At 48.2% G+C, this 18,009-nt stretch overlaps 1 protein-coding gene across 2 annotated transcripts in view; it reads right to left on the reverse strand.

Annotated features, from left to right (window-relative positions):
* Nucleotides 1-12,249, reverse strand: part of LOC137308018 (protein mono-ADP-ribosyltransferase PARP14-like) — a 69,353-nt gene extending 57,104 nt beyond the window's left edge. For both annotated transcript variants that reach the window (XM_067976978.1, XM_067976976.1), the window contains exons 1-3: nucleotides 11,621-12,249; nucleotides 6,198-6,289; nucleotides 2,667-2,697 (exon numbers count right to left, since the gene is read on the reverse strand). In XM_067976978.1, coding sequence (XP_067833079.1) covers nucleotides 2,667-2,697; nucleotides 6,198-6,289; nucleotides 11,621-11,801 — 304 coding nt within the window. In that variant the 5' untranslated portion in view covers nucleotides 11,802-12,249. The remainder of the gene's footprint in view (nucleotides 1-2,666; nucleotides 2,698-6,197; nucleotides 6,290-11,620) is intronic.
* Nucleotides 12,250-18,009: the final 5,760 nt, after the last annotated feature.

The raw sequence follows: 18,009 nt of genomic DNA on the forward strand, positions 1-18,009 counted from the left end.
TCAAGTATCAATCCAATTGCCTATTAAAATCTCTCCTCATCCCTGGCACCACTCTAGTAAATCTCTTCGGCACTCTCTCTAAGGCAGCCTTCCAAAGTGTGGTGCCCAGAACCGAACACAAAACTCCAGCTGAGGCCTAACCAGTGTTTTATAAAGGTTTAGCATAACTTCCTTGCTTTTGTTTCGTGTCATCTGCAAACTTTGAAATTATAACCTCTGTACCCAAGTCCAGGTCATTAAATAAATCAAAAAGAGCAGTGGTCCTAATACTGACCCCTGGGGAACACCACTGTATACTTCCCTCCAGTCTGAAAAAAACAACCGTTCACCATTACTCTCTGCTTTCTGTTCCCTCAGCCGATTTTGTATCCACGCTGCCACTGTCCCTTTAATCCCATGGGCTTCAATTTTGTTAACTAGTCTATTATGTGGCACTTTATCAAATGCCTTTTGAAAGTCCATATACACAACATCAGCCGCACTCCCCTCATCGACCCTCTCCGTTACTTCATCAAAGAACTCAATCAACTCAGTCAAACACGATTTTCCTTTAACAAATCCGTGCTGACTTTCATTTATTAGCCCAGACTTCTCCAAGTGACAATTAATTTTGTCCTGGATTATTGTCTCTAAAAGTTTCCCCACCACCGACGTTAGGCTGACTGGCCTGTAATTGCCGGGTTTGTCCCTCTCCCCTTTTTTGAACAGGGGTGTAACATTTGCAATCCTCCAGTCCTCTGGCACCACCCCCGTATCGATGGATGATTGGAAGATTGTGGCCAGAGCCTCCGCAATTTCCACCCTTACTTCCCTCAGTAACCGAGGATGCATCCCATCTGGGCCCGGAGACTTTCCTACTTTGATTACTGCCAATCTTTTAAGTGCCTCCTCTTTATCTATTTTTGTCCTATCCAATATCGCTACTACCTCCTCCTTTACTGCTACAATGGCAGCATCCTCTTCTCTAGTGACGATGGACGTGAAGTATTCATTTAGTATCTCAGCCATGCCCTCTGCCTCCACAAGAAGATCTCCTTTTTTGTCCCTAATCGGTCCCACCCTTCCTTTGACTACCCTTTTACTATTTATATGTTTTAAAAGACTTTTGAGTTCCCTTTTATGTTAATCTATTCTCATACTCTCTCTTTGCCCCTCCTATTCCCTTTTTTAGATCTCCTCTGTACTTTCTGTATTCAGCCTGGTTCTCCACTGTATTATGAACCTTATATTCATCATAATCCTCCCTTCTCTGTTTCATTTTAATCTCTATATCTTTAGTCATCCAGGGAGCTCTAGCTTTGGACGGCCTTTCCTTTCCCCATTGTGGGAATGTGTCTACTCTGTACCCGAACCATCTCTCCCTTGAAGGCCTCCCATTGTTCAATTACTGTTTTGCCTGACAATCTTCGATTCCAATCCACCTGGGCAAGATCCCTTTTTAACTCACTGAAATTAGCCCTCCTCCAGTTAGGTATTTTCACATTTGATTGTTCCTTGTCCTTTTCTAAACCTAATGATATTATGATCACTGTTCCCCAAATGCTCCCCTGCTGAAACATGCTCCACCTGCCCCACTTCATTTCCCAGAAAAGACTGAGGGGTGACCTGATAGAGGTCTTTAAAATTATGAAGGGGTTCGATAGGGTAGAAGCAGAGAAAATCTTCCCACTTGTGGGGGAGATCATAACTCGGGGTCATACATGCAAAATTGTCCCTAATAAATCCAATAGGGAATTGAGGAGAAACTTCTTTACTCAGAGAGCGGTGAGAATGTGGAACTCGCTACCACAAGGAGTAGTTGAGGCGAATAGCAGAGATGCAATTAAGGGGAAGCTCGATAAACACATGAGGGAGAAAGGAATAGAAGGATATGCTGATAGGATGAGATGAAGTAGGGAGGGAGGAGGCTCATGTGGAGCATAAACACCGGCATAGACCAGTTGGGCCGAATGGCCTGTTTCTGTGCTGTAAATTCTATGAAGCTCTAAAGCCCCAATTTAACTCATGCGGGTAAGGGGGGGGGTGGGGCGGACCGTTACGGGTGGTGAACAGTCTTCCCCCTCCCCCCGGAACCTAAGGCCTGGGAGATATTAACTCATTTACAAGCCCCGACACTGACTCCCCAACAAACCATCGGGAATTACCTCACTGACAACGGGCGGGAGTCAAAATTCGTGTTTGGCGGTGGGGGGGTCGGTGTCAGGCCGTAGGGAAACCCACGGAATATGGACCCCAGCAAGGGTAAATCAGGAATTGGGGAGGGGGGGGAATATCGGAACGTCCGCGATCAGGGGTTAAAGGGGAGGGGGGGAAGCCCGGGGTAGCAGAGGCCCAAGGTGTCCTCGTGGGGTCAGGAGAAGCCACTCCCGCTCCTTCCTGGCCCAGGGGGAACCTTCAAAAATTCTTTCAAAAAATAATATCTCACTTCTCTGGGCCTCCGGGGTTAAAGAGGTGCCGATGACATCACTGAAATTAGGCCCCCGCTCTCTGAATTCAGGCGGTGTGGGGGACGGAAACATGGGGCGACAACCGCACCCCCCCCCTGCTCCCCGAAAGCCATCTTCACCCCCCCCAGCCCGCACCGTACCCGCTGGGCGAGCTGGATTAAAATCAACCCTCAAGTTTCTGCACGCCAGCCAAATAAAACGACATGGATTTTTGCTGACCTGAACGATCGCCAGATGCATCCCGTGATTCCTGTGACGACAAAAAAAAACAAGGCGACGGGTTAGGGCCCATAGCATTAACGTCGCCAACTCCAGATTCTTAGGGCGAGGGTACACAGTCCCTGCAGTGCGATTGGCAGGCCGTGGCTCATTGGGTAGCACTCTCGCCTCTTGTAGACCGAAAGGCGGGGGGGGGGGTTCAAACCCCACCGGAGACATCCTTCACGCCCACCCGAGTGGGCAGATGGAGCACTCGGTTTAGCGTCTCATCCGACGGTGTCAGCGCTCCTTCAGTACTTGCACCAGGAGAGATGGCTGGGATGATGGGCTCGAGTCTCTGGAGTGGGGCCTCACCCCACGATCTTCTCTATCGCCGGGACTCGATGTCCAGCTTTTTTTTTCTGTAAATTGAGCGGTGTCCTCCATGCTGTAAGTCAGCTCCTGGAGGCCTGGTTTACCAAATGGGACTCTTGTTTATTTATTTTTTTCCCCACTCACCTCTTCTGTGTTGCCGCATGAGTCACATCAGCATGGCATACATTTCGAACCACCTGGGTTTGGAGTGACTGTATCCAGATACACTGACCACCTGGGTTTGGAATGACTGTATCCAGATACACTGACCACCTGGGTTTGGAATGACTGTATCCAGATACACTGACCACCTGGGTTTGGAATGACTGTATCCAGATACACCGACCACCTGGGTTTGGAGTGACTGTATCCAGATACACTGACCACCTGGGTTTGGAGTGACTGTATCCAGATACACTGACCACCTGGGTTTGGAATGACTGTATCCAGATACACCGACCACCTGGGTTTGGAGTGACTGTATCCAGATACACCGACCTACCTGGGTTTGGAGTGACTGTATCCAGATACACCGACCTACCTGGGTTTGGAGTGACTGTATCCAGATACACCGACCTACCTGGGTTTGGAATGACTGTATCCAGATACACCGACCTACCTGGGTTTGGAATGACTGTATCCAGATACACCGACCCACCTGGGTTTGGAATGACTGTATCCAGATACACTGATCAACCTGGGTTTGGAATGACTGTATCCAGATACACTGGCCTACCTGGTTTTGGAATGACTGTATCCAGATACACTGATCAACCTGGGTTTGGAATGACTGTATCCAGATACACTGACCACCTGGGTTTGGAATGACTGTATCCAGATACACTGATCAACCTGGGTTTGGAATGACTGTATCCAGATACACTGACCTACCTGGTTTTGGAATGACTGTATCCAGATACACTGACCACCTGGGTTTGGAATGACTGTATCCAGATACACTGATCAACCTGGTTTTGGAATGACTGTATCCAGATACACTGATCAACCTGGGTTTGGAATGACTGTATCCAGATACACTGACCTACCTGGTTTTGGAATGACTGTATCCAGATACACTGATCAACCTGGTTTTGGAATGACTGTATCCAGATACACTGATCAACCTGGGTTTGGAATGACTGTATCCAGATACACTGACCTACCTGGTTTTGGAATGACTGTATCCAGATACACTGATCAACCTGGGTTTGGAATGACTGTATCCAGATACACTGACCTACCTGGTTTTGGAATGACTGTATCCAGATACACCGACCTACCTGGGTTTGGAGTGACTGTATCCAGATACACCGACCTACTTGGGTTTGGAATGACTGTATCCAGATACACTGGCCTACCTGGGTTTGGAGTGACTGTATCCAGATACACCGACCTACCTGGGTTTGGAATGACTGTATCCAGATACACTGACCTACCTGGGTTTGGAGTGACTGTATCCAGATACACCGACCTACCTGGGTTTGGAATGACTGTATCCAGATACACTGACCACCTGGGTTTGGAATGACTGTATCCAGATACACTGACCGACCTGTGTTTGGAATGACTGTATCCAGATACACCGGCCCACCTGGGTTTGGAGTGACAGTATCCAGATACACCGACCTACCTGGGTTTGGAATGACTGTATCCAGATACACCGACCTACCTGGGTTTGGAATGACTGTATCCAGATACACTGACCACCTGGGTTTGGAATGACTGTATCCAGATACACTGACCCACCTGGGTTTGGAATGACTGTATCCAGATACACCGACCTACCTGGGTTTGGAATGACTGTATCCAGATACACTGACCACCTGTGTTTGGAATGACTGTATCCAGATACACCGACCTACCTGGGTTTGGAATGACTGTATCCAGATACACTGACCACCTGGGTTTGGAATAACTGTATCCAGATACACTGACCTACCTGTGTTTGGAATGACTGTATCCAGATACACTGACCACCTGGGTTTGGAATGACTGTATCCAGATACACCGACCTACCTGGGTTTGGAATGACTGTATCCAGATACACTGACCACCTGGGTTTGGAATGACTGTATCCAGATACACCGACCTACCTGGGTTTGGAATGACTGTATCCAGATACACTGACCACCTGGGTTTGGAATGACTGTATCCAGATACACCGACCTACCTGGGTTTGGAATGACTGTATCCAGATACACTGACCACCTGGGTTTGGAATGACTGTATCCAGATACACCGACCTACCTGGGTTTGGAGTAACTGTATCCAGATACACCGACCTACCTGGGTTTAGAATGACTGTATCCAGATACACCAACACACCTGGGTTTGGAGTGACTGTATCCAGATATACTGACCCACCTGGGTTTGGAATGACTGTATCCAGATATACTGACCCACCTGGGTTTGGAATGACTGTATCCAGATACACCGACCTACCTGGGTTTGGAGTAACTGTATCCAGATACACCGACCTACCTGGGTTTAGAATGACTGTATCCAGATACACCAACACACCTGGGTTTGGAGTGACTGTATCCAGATATACTGACCCACCTGGGTTTGGAATGACTGTATCCAGATACACTGACCACCTGGGTTTGGAATGACTGTATCCAGATACACTGATCTACCTGGGTTTGGAATGACTGTATCCAGATACACCGACCTACCTGGGTTTGGAATGACTGTATCCAGATACACTGACCACCTGGGTTTGGAATGACTGTATCCAGATACACTAACCACCTGGGTTTGGAATGACTGTATCCAGATACACTGACCTACCTGGGTTTGGAATGACTGTATCCAGATACACTGGCCTATCTGGGTTTGGAATGACTGTATCCAGATACACTGACCTACCTGGGTTTGGAATGACTGTATCCAGATACACCGACCTACCTGGGTTTGGAATGACTGTATCCAGATACACTGGCCTATCTGGGTTTGGAATGACTGTATCCAGATACACTGACCTACCTGGGTTTGGAATGACTGTATCCAGATACACTGACCACCTGGGTTTGGAATGACTGTATCCAGATACACTAACCACCTGGGTTTGGAATGACTGTATCCAGATACACTGACCTACCTGGGTTTGGAATGACTGTATCCAGATACACTAACCACCTGGGTTTGGAATGACTGTATCCAGATACACTGACCTACCTGGGTTTGTTCAATACTTCGAACAGTCACCGTGAAAGTGGCAGAGTTTACTATCACGTCATGCTCCTTCCTTTCCAGGACTTTTTGTTGTGCTTAAAAGAGGAAAGCAGATGAATGAAAGTGTTAGTGGTACAGTTACGGACAGCGTTCCCCTCTCCCCTGCCTCCTCCACCCTCATCTCCAACAAGTCCGAGGGGCTCATGGACTACTTTGTTGCTAAGATTGAGACCATCCATTCAGCTGCCTCTGCCACTTCCCTCCCTTCCCCGAGCCCACTGAGCCAAACTTTCCCTAAGGTGCCCACCTGCCCAAGCCCTGAACTCACATCTTTCTCTCGTTTCTCTCCTATCTCCCCTCATGCCCTCTCCGAGCTCATCTTGACCATGAGACCCACCTCCTGTTGCTCAACCCTATTGCCACCAAACTGCTGACCCCCCAATTTCCCTTCCTGGCCCCCATGTTAGCTGATATTGTTAATGGCTCCCTCTCCTCAGCTACTGCTCCCTCCCCTTCAAATCTGCCGTCATCAACCCCTCCTCAAAAAACCCTTGAGCCCTCTGTCCCTGCAAACTACTGCCCCATCACCAACCTCCCTATCCTCTCCAAAGTCCTTGAATGTGTTGTCACCTCTCAAATCCGTGCCCATCTTTCCCGCAACTCCATGTTTGATTCTCTCCAATCATGTTTCCGCCCCTGTCACAGTACTGAAACGGCAATCACAAATGCAATGGCGTCTCTTCCCGTTACTGCACCGTTACCTCTGGAGTCCCCCAAGGATCTACACTCGGCCCCCTCCTATTTCTCATCTACATGCTGTCCCTCGGCGACATTATCCGAAAACATGTCAGGTTCCACATGTACATAACAAAATCACAAATGACATCCTCTGTGACTGTGACCGTGGTGAATTATCCCTCCTCATCCTTCTCGACCTGTCTGCAGCCTTTGACCACACCGTCCTCCTCCAGAGCCTCTCCTCCGTCGTCCAGCTGGGTGGGACTTCCCTCGCCTGGTTCCATTCTTATCTATCCAGTCGTAGCCAGAGAGTCACCTGCAATGGCGTCTCTTCCCACTCCCGCACCGTTACCTCTGGAGTCCCCCAAGGATCTATACTCGGCCCCCTTCCTATTTCTCATCTACATGCTGCCCCGCGGCGACATTATCCGAAAACGTGTCAGGTTCCACATGTACACTGACGACACCCAGCTCAACCTGATCACCACCTCTCTCGACCCCTCCACTCTCTCTGATTTGTCACACTGCTTGTCTGACACCCAGTACTGGATGAGCAAAAATTTCCTCCAACTAAATATTGGGAAGACCGAAGCCATTTTCTTCGGTCCCTGCCACAAACTCCGTTCCCTCGCCACCGACTCCATTCCTCTCCCTGGCCACTGTCCGAGGCTGAACCAGACCGTTTGCAACCTCGGCCTCCTATTTGACCCTGAGATGAGCTTCTGACCCCATCTCCGCTCCATCACCAAGACCGCCTACTTCCACCTCCGTAACATTGCCCGTCTCCGCTCCTGCCTCAGCTCATCTGCTGCTGAAACCCTCACCCATGCCTTTGTTACCTCCAGACTGGACTATTCCAATGCTCTCCTGGCCGGCCTCCCATCTTCCACCCTCCATAAACTTGAGCTTATTCAAAACTCTGCTGCCCGTATCCTAACTCGCACCAAGTCCCGTTCACCCATCACCCCCTGTGCTCGCTGACCTACATTGGCTCCCGGTCCGGGAACGCCTCGAGTTTAAAAGTCCCAACCTTGTTTTCAAATCCCTCCATGGCCTTGCCCCTCCCTATCTCCGTAACCTCCTCCAGCCCTACAACCCTCCAGGATCTCTGTGTTCCTCCAATTCTGGCCTCTCGCGCATCCCCTGATTTTAATCGCTCCGCCATTGGCGGCCGTGCCTTCAGCTGCCTCGGCCCTAAGCTCTGGAATTCCCTCCCTAAACCTCTCCGTCTATCTCTCCTCCTTTAAGACCCTCCTTAAAACCTACCTCTTTGACCGAGCTTTTGGTCACCTGTCCTAATATCTCCTTATGTGGCTCGGTGTCAAATTTTGTTTGATAATCGCTCCTGTGAAGCACCTTGGGACGTTTAACTACGTTAAAGGCACCATATAAATGTTGTTGTGTAGGGATGTACATATTTATCCATTCATTTTAATTGAAACGACTGTGTTTACTTTTGATTTGAAAAACTGATGCTTTTCTTTTGTATCAGCTGTGGCTCGGTGGGTAGCACTCCTGCCTTGTAAATCATCAAAGTGAAGGGTTCAAGTCTCATTCCAGAGACTTGAGCCCCATTATCCAGGGCTGACCCCCCCCCCCCCCCCCACACAAGTGCCAGTACTGAGGGAATGCTGTGCTGTCAGAGGTGCCGCCTTACGGGATGAGATGCTAAACCCGAGGCCCTCTCAGGTGGATGTAAAAGATCGCGGGGTAGAGTTTCCACTAGTTTTGCGGCCAGCTTCCAGCACAACCGGCCGAACCAGCGCAAAAGATTGGGGAATTTTAAACATGAGAGGGTCACGCCCAAAAATACACACTTTAGAGTTTACTGCGATCTTTTACGCTGGTTAAAGATTCAATTCACCCGGATCAGGCCCCCCAGGTCGACACTGCGAGATTCTGCCGATTAACCTGGTTCAGGAAGGCTGGTTCAAACTGCGCTCATTTTGTGAGGCACACAGCCACGTTTTGAAAGTTTTCGCATCTCAAAAAATATTTAATTCACTAAGAAACTGACATGTATACCAGTGAAACCAGCAAACGGTTCAGTATAGTTTTTATAAGTCATTTTCAGTGATTTTAAATCAGGTTTCTCACAGGTGGAGGACTGGGCACTTTATTAAAATTAAAAATGCTTATTTCTTGTGATAAACCCATTTTCAGCTGTAGTAATGGAACTACATCAGGTTACCACTCCTAAACACATCAATCTTTTTAACGCTAAGAAAGATAAATAAACGATTACGTTCTATTACGCTGCCCAAATGCGCTGGTTCTTGGAAGATTTTAAGTTTGTGATTATGCAATTAAACAACAAACGGGAGGAGGAGGCTCTGCAAACATCCCCATCCTCAATGATGGCGGAGTCCAGCACGTGAGTGCAAAAGACAAGGCTGAAGCGTTTGCAACCATCTTCAGCCAGCAGTGCTGAGTGGATGATCCATCTCGGCCTCCTCCCGATATCCCCATCACAGAAGTCAGTCTTCAGCCAATTCGATTCACTCCACGTGATATCAAGAAACGGCTGAGTGCACTGGATACAGCAAAGGCTATGGGCCCCAACAACATCCCGGCTGTAGTGCTGAAGACTTGTGCTCCAGAACTAGCTACGCCTCTAGCCAAGCTGTTCCAGTACAGCTACAACACTGGCATCTACCCGACAATGTGGAAAATTGCCCAGGTATGTCCTGTCCACAAAAAGCAGGACAAATCCAATCCGGCCAATTACCGCCCCATCAGCCGACTCTCAATCATCGGCAAAGTGATGGAAGGTGTCGTCGACAGTGCTATCAAGCGGCACTTACTCACCAATAACCTGCTCACCGATGCTCAGTTTGGGTTCCGCCAGGACCACTCGGCTCCAGACCTCATTACAGCCTTGGTCCAAACATGGACAAAAGAGCTGAATTCCAGAGATGAGGTGAGAGTGACTGCCCTTGACATCAAGGCAGCATTTGACCGAGTGTGGCACCAAGGAGCCCTAGTAAAATTGAAGTCAATGGGAATCAAGGGGAAAACTCTCCAGTGGCTGGAGTCATACCGAGCACAAAGGAAGATGGTAGTGGTTGTTGAAGGCCAATCATCTCAGCCCCAGAACATTGCTGCAGGAGTTCCTCAGGGCAGTGTCCCAGGCCCAACCATCCTCAACTGCTTCATCAATGACCTTCCCTCCATCATAAGGTCAGAAATGGGGATGTTTGCTGATGATTGCACAGTGTTCAGTTCCATTCGCAACCCCTCAAATAATGAAGCCCGCATGTAGCAAGACCTGGACAACATCCAGGCTTGGTCTCATAAGTGGCAAGTAACATTCGCGCCAGACGAGTGCCAGGCAATGACCATCTCCAACAAGAGAGAGTCTAACCACCTCCCCTTGACATTCAACAGCATTACCATCGCTGAATCCCCCACCATCAACATCCTGGGGGTCACCATTGACCAGAAACTTAACTGGACCAGCCATATAAATACTGTGGCTACAAGAGCAGGTCAGAGGCTGGGTGTTCTGCAGCGAGTGACTCACCTCCTGACTCCCCAAAGCCGTTCCTTCGTCTACAAGGCACAAGTCAGGAGTGTGATGGAATACTCTCCACTTGCCTGGATGAGTGCAGCTCCAACAACACTCAAGAAGCTCGACACCATCCAAGATAAAGCAGCCCGCTTGATTGGCACCCCATCCACCACCCTAAACATTCACTCCCTTCACCACCGGCGCACTGTGGCTGCAGTGTGCACCATCCACAGGATGCACTGCAGCAACTCGCCAAGGCTTCTTCGACAGCACCTCTCAATCCCGCAACCTCTTCCACCTAGAAGGACAAGAGCAGCAGGTACATGGGAACAACACCACCTGCACGTTCCCCTCCAAGTCACACACCATCCCGACTTGGAAATATATCGCCGTTCCTTCATCGTCGCTGGGTCAAAATCCTGGAACTCCCTTCCTAACAGCACTGTGGGAGAACCGTCACCACACGGACTGCAGCGGTTCAAGAAGGCGGCTCACCACCACCTTCTCAAGGGCAATTAGGGATGGGCAATAAATGCCGGCCTCGCCAGCGATGCCCACATCCCATGAACGAATATAAGAAAAAATACATTTCAGCAGAAACTCGTACTGTGATCTAACCAGCACAATTTTGGGCGCAATTTCCCGATTATCTGGTCGTTATCACACTTATGCTCCAGGGACATTGCTGTGCACAAACTGTGTGCTTCACAGCCAATGAAGTACTTTTGAAGTGTCGTCACTTTTGTAATGTTGGGCAATGTGGCAAGCCAATTTGGGCACAGCAGGATCCCATAAAATAGCAATGAGGTAAATGATCACATATGTTTTTTTTAAGTGATGTTGGGCTGAGGGATAAATATTGGCCCAGGGCACCGGGGACAACTCCCCCTTGTTCTTCCAATAGTGGCCGTGGGGTCTTTTTCATCCCCCCAACACTGGCACCAGGAGTGTCAGCCCTGGACTGGGGGCTCAACTCTCCGAAATACAAAAAGTACTTTCGGTTTCCAGCTGAGTTGAGAACCGAAACTTACACTGACGGGAAAGGCGTTCGATAAGCACTTTCGTTTTGACCTTGGTGTTAAAGAAACACTGATGTTGATGGGTTTTTTTTTTTGGCTTGGAGATTTTTTAAAAGGCCAATTTTAGTGCACAACTCGCAAAGTCAAAGAGGACTTACCTTTTCTCGCGTCGAATGAGACCCTGAAGGTGGTGTTGGTCAACCGGGACACTTGGCAGTCGCCCCCACCGGATTTTCTCTGAACGTTAAAGTATCTCTGCAGAACCTTTTCCAGCGTGTCGCTCGTTGCTGAAGCCTGGGCTGAAATTTCGGCCAACACGGGGAAAGGGCCCTGGCTCATCTTGAGATGGCTTTCTGCCTTCCTCTCCCCAGCTTTGTCTCGCTTTGCAAAAATAAAAATAAAAACACTTTCGCTTTCTCTCGCTGTTGAAACCTTCTACTTCCTCAGACTGATGGTGTGAGCTAAAGTGACCATCGCAACTGGTGCTGAGACCTCTTATGAACCAATGTGTCCTTCTTGGTGCCCCCCAGCCCCCTCGCAGTGAGGTCCGGGCGTTAATGTCCTGGCTGGCGAGGTGGGAAGCTCACCAGCGCTTGAAGATCTCCACATACCTCTGATGGGGGCGACGTTGGAAAGACCCTTCTTGGCAGTTGAGTAGCCACCAAATCCCCCTCAAGCCTTGACCCTGGACGACCTGTCCCTAGGCTTGAGCAAGGTGGGAAGGGGGGAGATGTAGCTGTGCAGATTCTCAATAGTTCACTCTCTCTCTCTCTCTCTGGGACTCCCCTGTCCCTGCAAACCAATTATTTTGAAACAACTGGCACGCCCCCACTTAAGGCACGCCTCATCCACTCATACTTTACATTTTCAGAATGCCTTCTCGCTGCATTTATCATTGCATCTGATCTGTGCTTTTGGCATTGTCTGTAATAAGTGTGAGGTGGTGCATTTTGGTTGGAAGAATAAGGAGGCTACATTCTCCTTGGAAAATAAGAGTCTAAATGGGGTAAGAGGAGCAGGGGGATCTGGGCCCTACACATACACAAATCACCACAAGTAGCCAAGCCAGCTGAACAAGTACATAAAACGTTCAACTACATTTCTTCTAGGTGCAGCCAAACAGATTGGACAACCAAATGTGGAAGGGTAGATTTCTGGAATAAAACCTCTCCCCACCCCGCTCTATATTCAATTAATTTGATTTATTCCTCTTCTTTTTATCCTCTTGCACAAAGGGATTTGGGGTACAGCCTTGGTTCAGTTGGTATCACTTTCGCCTCTGAGTCAGAAAGTCGTGGGTTCGAGCCCCCACACTCCGGAGACTTGAGCCCATAATCCAGGACGACACTCCCCGGTTACCCAGTGCTGAGGGAGCTCTGCACCGTCGGAGGCGCCGCCTTTCGGGATGAGATGTTAAACCGAGGCCCCGTCTGCCCTCTCGGGTGCACGCAGAAGATCCCACGGCACTGTTTCGAAAGTACTTCATTGGCTGTAAAGCACTTTGGGATGTCCTGAGGTTGTGATAGGCACTATATAAATGAAAGATCTTTCTTTTGTTTTTCCAGTTCCCTGGAGGCCAGCTCCCCACCAATATTTTTTTTATTCGTTCATGGGATGTGGGCGTTGCTGGCGAGGCCGGCATTTATTGTCCATCCCTAATTGCCCTTGAGAAGGTGGTGGTGAGCCGCCTTCTTGAACCGCTGCAGTCCGTGTGGTGAAGGTTCTCCCACAGTGCTGTTAGGAAGGGAGTTCCAGGATTTTGACCCAGCGACGATGAAGGAACGGCCGATATATTTCCAAGTCGGGATGATGTGTGACTTGGAGGGGAACGTGCAGGTGGTGTTTTTCCCATGTACCTGCTGCTCTTGTCCTTCTAGGTTGTAGAGGTCGCGGGTTTGGGAGGTGCTGTCGAAGAAGCCTTGGCGAGTTGCTGCAGTGCATCCTGTGGATGGTACACACTGCAGCCACAGTGCACCGGTGGTGAAGGGAGTGAATGTTTAGGATGGTGGATGGGGTGCCAATCAAGCGGGCTGCTTTGTACTGGGTGGTGTCGAGCTTCTTGAGTGTTGTTGGAGCTGCACTCATCCAGGCAAGTGGAGAGTATTCCATCACACTCCTGACTTGTGCCTTGTAGATGGTGGAAAGGCTTTGGGGAGTCAGGAGGTGAGTCACTCGCCGCAGAATACCCAGCCTCTGACCTGCTCTTGTAGCCACAGTATTTATATGGCTGGTCCAGTTAAGTTTCTGGTCAATGGTGACCCCCAGGATGTTGATGGTGGGGGATTCAGCGATGGTAATGCTGTTGAATGTCAAGGGGAGGTGGTTAGACTCTCTCTTGTTGGAGATGATTGTAAACAATTTTACAACACCAAGTTATAGTCCAACAAATTTATTTTAAATTCCACAAGCTTTTGGAGGCTTCCTCCTTCGTCAGGTGAACGGTGTGGAAATTGTTGGAGATGGTCATTGCCTAGCCCAATTGACCAGTCTTCAATGGGCCCTTGGGTCAGCATGTTAAGAGAGCGCGAGATTGTAAAGGAACCCATTTTGTACGAAAATAATCCATCTATACCAGGCTCCATTTTATATTAGCTCTATAGTTAAAAAAACATAAACCCAATAACCTGCAAATGTAGTTAACAGTGCTTGTACAGAGGTCAGAGCAGCCTGCTTTGTAGGCCGGGTTACACATTGTTTACATTTGGAGATGAAGTTATTTGTAACTAACCATAATAATACACTCTATTGCCTTGCAACGATAAGCACCAGTGTACTGTGCCAGTCTTGGGGCCATGGACCACAGAAAGAAAACCTTGAGTGATAAATGTTTAGCAGGTTTGGAACATCTCGATAAAGACTGGTACAAGTTAGAAATAAAGAAAAGAACTTGCATTTCTACAGCACCTTTCAAGACCTCAGGACGTCCCAAAGCGCTTTTCAGCCAAGGAAGTATTTTTGAAGTGGACTCACTGTTGTTATGTAGGAAACTTGCAAATTTGCACAGAGCAAGATCCCACCAACAGCAATGAGATAAATGATCAGATCATCTGTTTTTAGTGGTGTTGGTTGAGGGGTAAGTATTGGCCCCCAGGACACCAGGGAGGACTCCTCTGTTCCTCTTCCAATAATGCCATGGGATCGTTTACATCCATCTGAGAGGGCTGACGGGGCCTGTGTTTAACATCTCATCCAAAGGATGGCACCTTCCGACAGTGCAGCGCTCCCTTAGTACTGCACTGGGAGTGTCAGCCTAGTTTATGTGCTCAGGTCATTGGAGTGGGATTTGAATCCATAATCTTCTGACTCAGACGCGAGAGGGCTACCATTGAGCCACGAGGGGACCAAGAAACGTGTGTAAAGGGTTATGAAATGCAGATGCCAATGGATTAGTGCAGAAACAGTATAAATGGGGTGAGAACGCTGCCATAAATTGGAAGAAATCAGAAGGAGGAAGAGAGAGAGAGAGAAAGTTGAGCTCAGCTGACCGTAACATGCTGTTCTTCTGTGGCAAAGCATCTTTCGTGAATCTCTGAATTGGCTGTGAGCAAATTTCAAAATTTGCGGACGCCACCAAATTGGGAGGTGTAGTTGAAACGAAGGAAGAATGCATCAAAATGCAAGAGGAAATTAATAAACTTGCAGAATGGGCATATAATTGGCAAACGAATTTCCACATAGATAAGCGTGAGGTGGTACATTTTGGTAGGAAGAATAAGGAGGCCACACACTGCTTGGATAATAAGAGTCTAAACGGGATAGAGGAGCAAAGGGATTAAGGGGTAGAGATACACAAATCTCTAAAAGTAGCGACGCAGGTTAATAAGGCCGTAAAAAAGGCAATTCAAGTATTAGGGTTCATTTCTAGAGGGATAGAATTGAAAAGCAAAGAAGTTATGTTAAACTTGTATAGAACCTTGGTTAGACCGCACTTGAAGTATTGTGCACAGTTGTGGTCTCCATTTTATAGAAAGGATGTAGAGGCATTAGAGACGGTGCAAAAAGGATTCACAAGAATGATCCCAGAACTGAGAGGTTTTCCTTATCGGGAGAGGCTGAACAGATTGGGCCTCTTTTCTGTAGAAAAGAGAACGCTGAGGGGTGACCTGATCGAGGTCTTTAAGATAGTAGGGTTTGATAGGGTAGACGTAGAGAAAATGTTTCCACTTGTGGGGGAGTCCAAAACTAGAGGTCATAAATATAAAATAGTCACTAATAAATCCAATAGGGAATGAAGGAGAAACTTCTTTACCCAGAGAGCAGTGAGAATTCGGAACTCGCTACCACAAGGAGTAGTTGAGGCAAATAGCATAGATGCATTTAAGGGGAAGCTCGATAAACACATGAGGGAGAAAGGAATAGAAGGATATCCTGATAGGGTTAGATGAAGTAGGGAGGGAGGAGGCTCATGTGGAACATAAACACCGGCATGGACCTGTTGGGCCGAATGGCCTGTTTCTGTGCTGTAGTTTGATGTAACTCGATGTAACCCTTAATGAATCTCCAAGTGTTTGACTCTGTGTTTCAAACTCATTATTGGCACACAAGCCCAGGACATTAGCCTTTGTTTATATTATTATTATTATTACGAAAGTGCATTCCCAACAAACGGACTATTTGAAGTAGGCGATATCAGGGATGAGCCTATTCCACTCCTCATCCCTGTGTCTAAACGGGGTTTCCGTCAAACCCGGAGAGAATCCGCCCGTTGTTTTAGGAACGTAGGAACAGGAGGCCATTCAGCCCCTCGAGCTTGTTCCACCATTCAGTCAGATCATGGCTGATTTGTACCTTAACTCCTTCCACCCGTCTTGGCTCAATATCCCTTCATACCCGCGGCTATCGATCTCAGATTTAAAATGATTAACTGAGCTAGCATCGACTGCTTTTTATAGGAGGGAATTCCACACTTCTACCACCCTTTGCATGAAGAAGTGTTTCCTAACATCTCTCCTGAATGGCCTGGCTCTGGTTTTAAGGTGATGTCCCTTTATAGAATCATAGAGTCATAGAAGTTACAACATGGAAACAGGCCCTTCGGCCCAACATGTCCATGTCGCCCAGTTTATACCACTAAGCTAGTCCCAATTGCCTGCACTTGGCCCATGACCCTCTATACCCATCTTACCCATGTAACTGTCCAAATGCTTTTTAAAAGACAAAATTGTACCCGCCTCTACTACTGCCTCTGGCAGCTCGTTCCAGACACTCACCACCCTTTGAGTGAAAAAATTGCCCCTCTGGACCCTTTTGTATCTCTCCCCTCTCACCTTAAATCTATGTCCCCTCGCTATAGGCTCCCCCACCTTTGGGAAAAGATTTTGACTATCGACCTTATCTATGCCCCTCATTATTTTATAGACTTCTATAAGGTCACCCCTTAACCTCCTACTCTCCAGGGAAAAAAGTCTCAGTCTATCCAAGCTCTCCCTATAAGTCAAACCATCAAGTCCCGGTAGCATCCTAGTAAATCTCTTCTGCATCTTTCAAAATCCTAAAAACTTCGATCAAATCACCCCTTAATCTTTTATATTCCAGGGAATACAAGCTTAGTTTATGTAATTTCTCCTCCTAATTTAACCCTTGGAGCCCTGGTAGCAGTCGTTTAAGTCGTCAGGTCCGCAAAGGAAGACGTGATGGGGTTGAGGTGGTCCTGTTTTCGAAGGCAGCATTCCACTTGACGTGACACTCTAGTGCCCCTCCCCTCCATCTCCGTTCACAGCTCTTCAATGTGGATATTTCCCAGCTGAGGGTATGTAATGATGGGTGTATCCTGAACGTATCTGGCTCCAGCAGGGTGTGACTCTGTCCTGAATCTCTAATCTGCTGAATCACTTGGATTCCCCCGTTCATCCAGCAACGTCCCAAATTAGTCAACAACTCCATTATCGTTGTATCACACGACCCGCCAGGATGGCAGAAGGTGAACTAGATGGAAGAGAAAGGAAGAGCTTGCATTTCTACAGTGCCTTTCACGGCCTCAGAGAGGTCCCGAAGCGCTTCACGGCCAATGGAGGTACATTTTGAGGTGTAGTCGCTGTTGTAATGTGGGGAAGAGCAAAATTTGCGCACAGCAAGATCCCACAAACAGCAAACGTGATAAACGACCGGTTCATCTGGTTTCTTTTTCGTGATGTTGGTTGAGGGATCAATTTTGCTCCCAGGACACCAAGGCGGGGAAAGGCACTGGCAAATAAAATAACCTCAATTGTTAACAAAAGACAATTACAGACAGAAGGAAGCAAATGGAACCAAAGTCCCACCCTGAAGGCAGGGCCAAAAGGCACCAACTAGGGTTGAACTTCCAGCATTGAAATGCCTACCTAGGTGCAGGGTGATGGGGGATTCTTGAGAATTGGAAAGTCTGGCTTATATTATTGTTAATAATAATTTTTAAAACTGTTTAAGACCCTGGAGAAAATGGCTGACTCCCCTTTACCAAGATGGCGCCTCCTCCGTGGCGGTTGGTGATCACGTGCCCCCAGACAAGCGCGCGAAGCCCCGCGCTGGGCGGGTCCTTAAGCCCCACGTGACGCTCGAGGGGACCCCC

Source organism: Heptranchias perlo, unplaced genomic scaffold (assembly GCF_035084215.1).
Source record: "Heptranchias perlo isolate sHepPer1 unplaced genomic scaffold, sHepPer1.hap1 HAP1_SCAFFOLD_118, whole genome shotgun sequence".
Taxonomy (NCBI): domain Eukaryota; kingdom Metazoa; phylum Chordata; class Chondrichthyes; order Hexanchiformes; family Hexanchidae; genus Heptranchias; species Heptranchias perlo.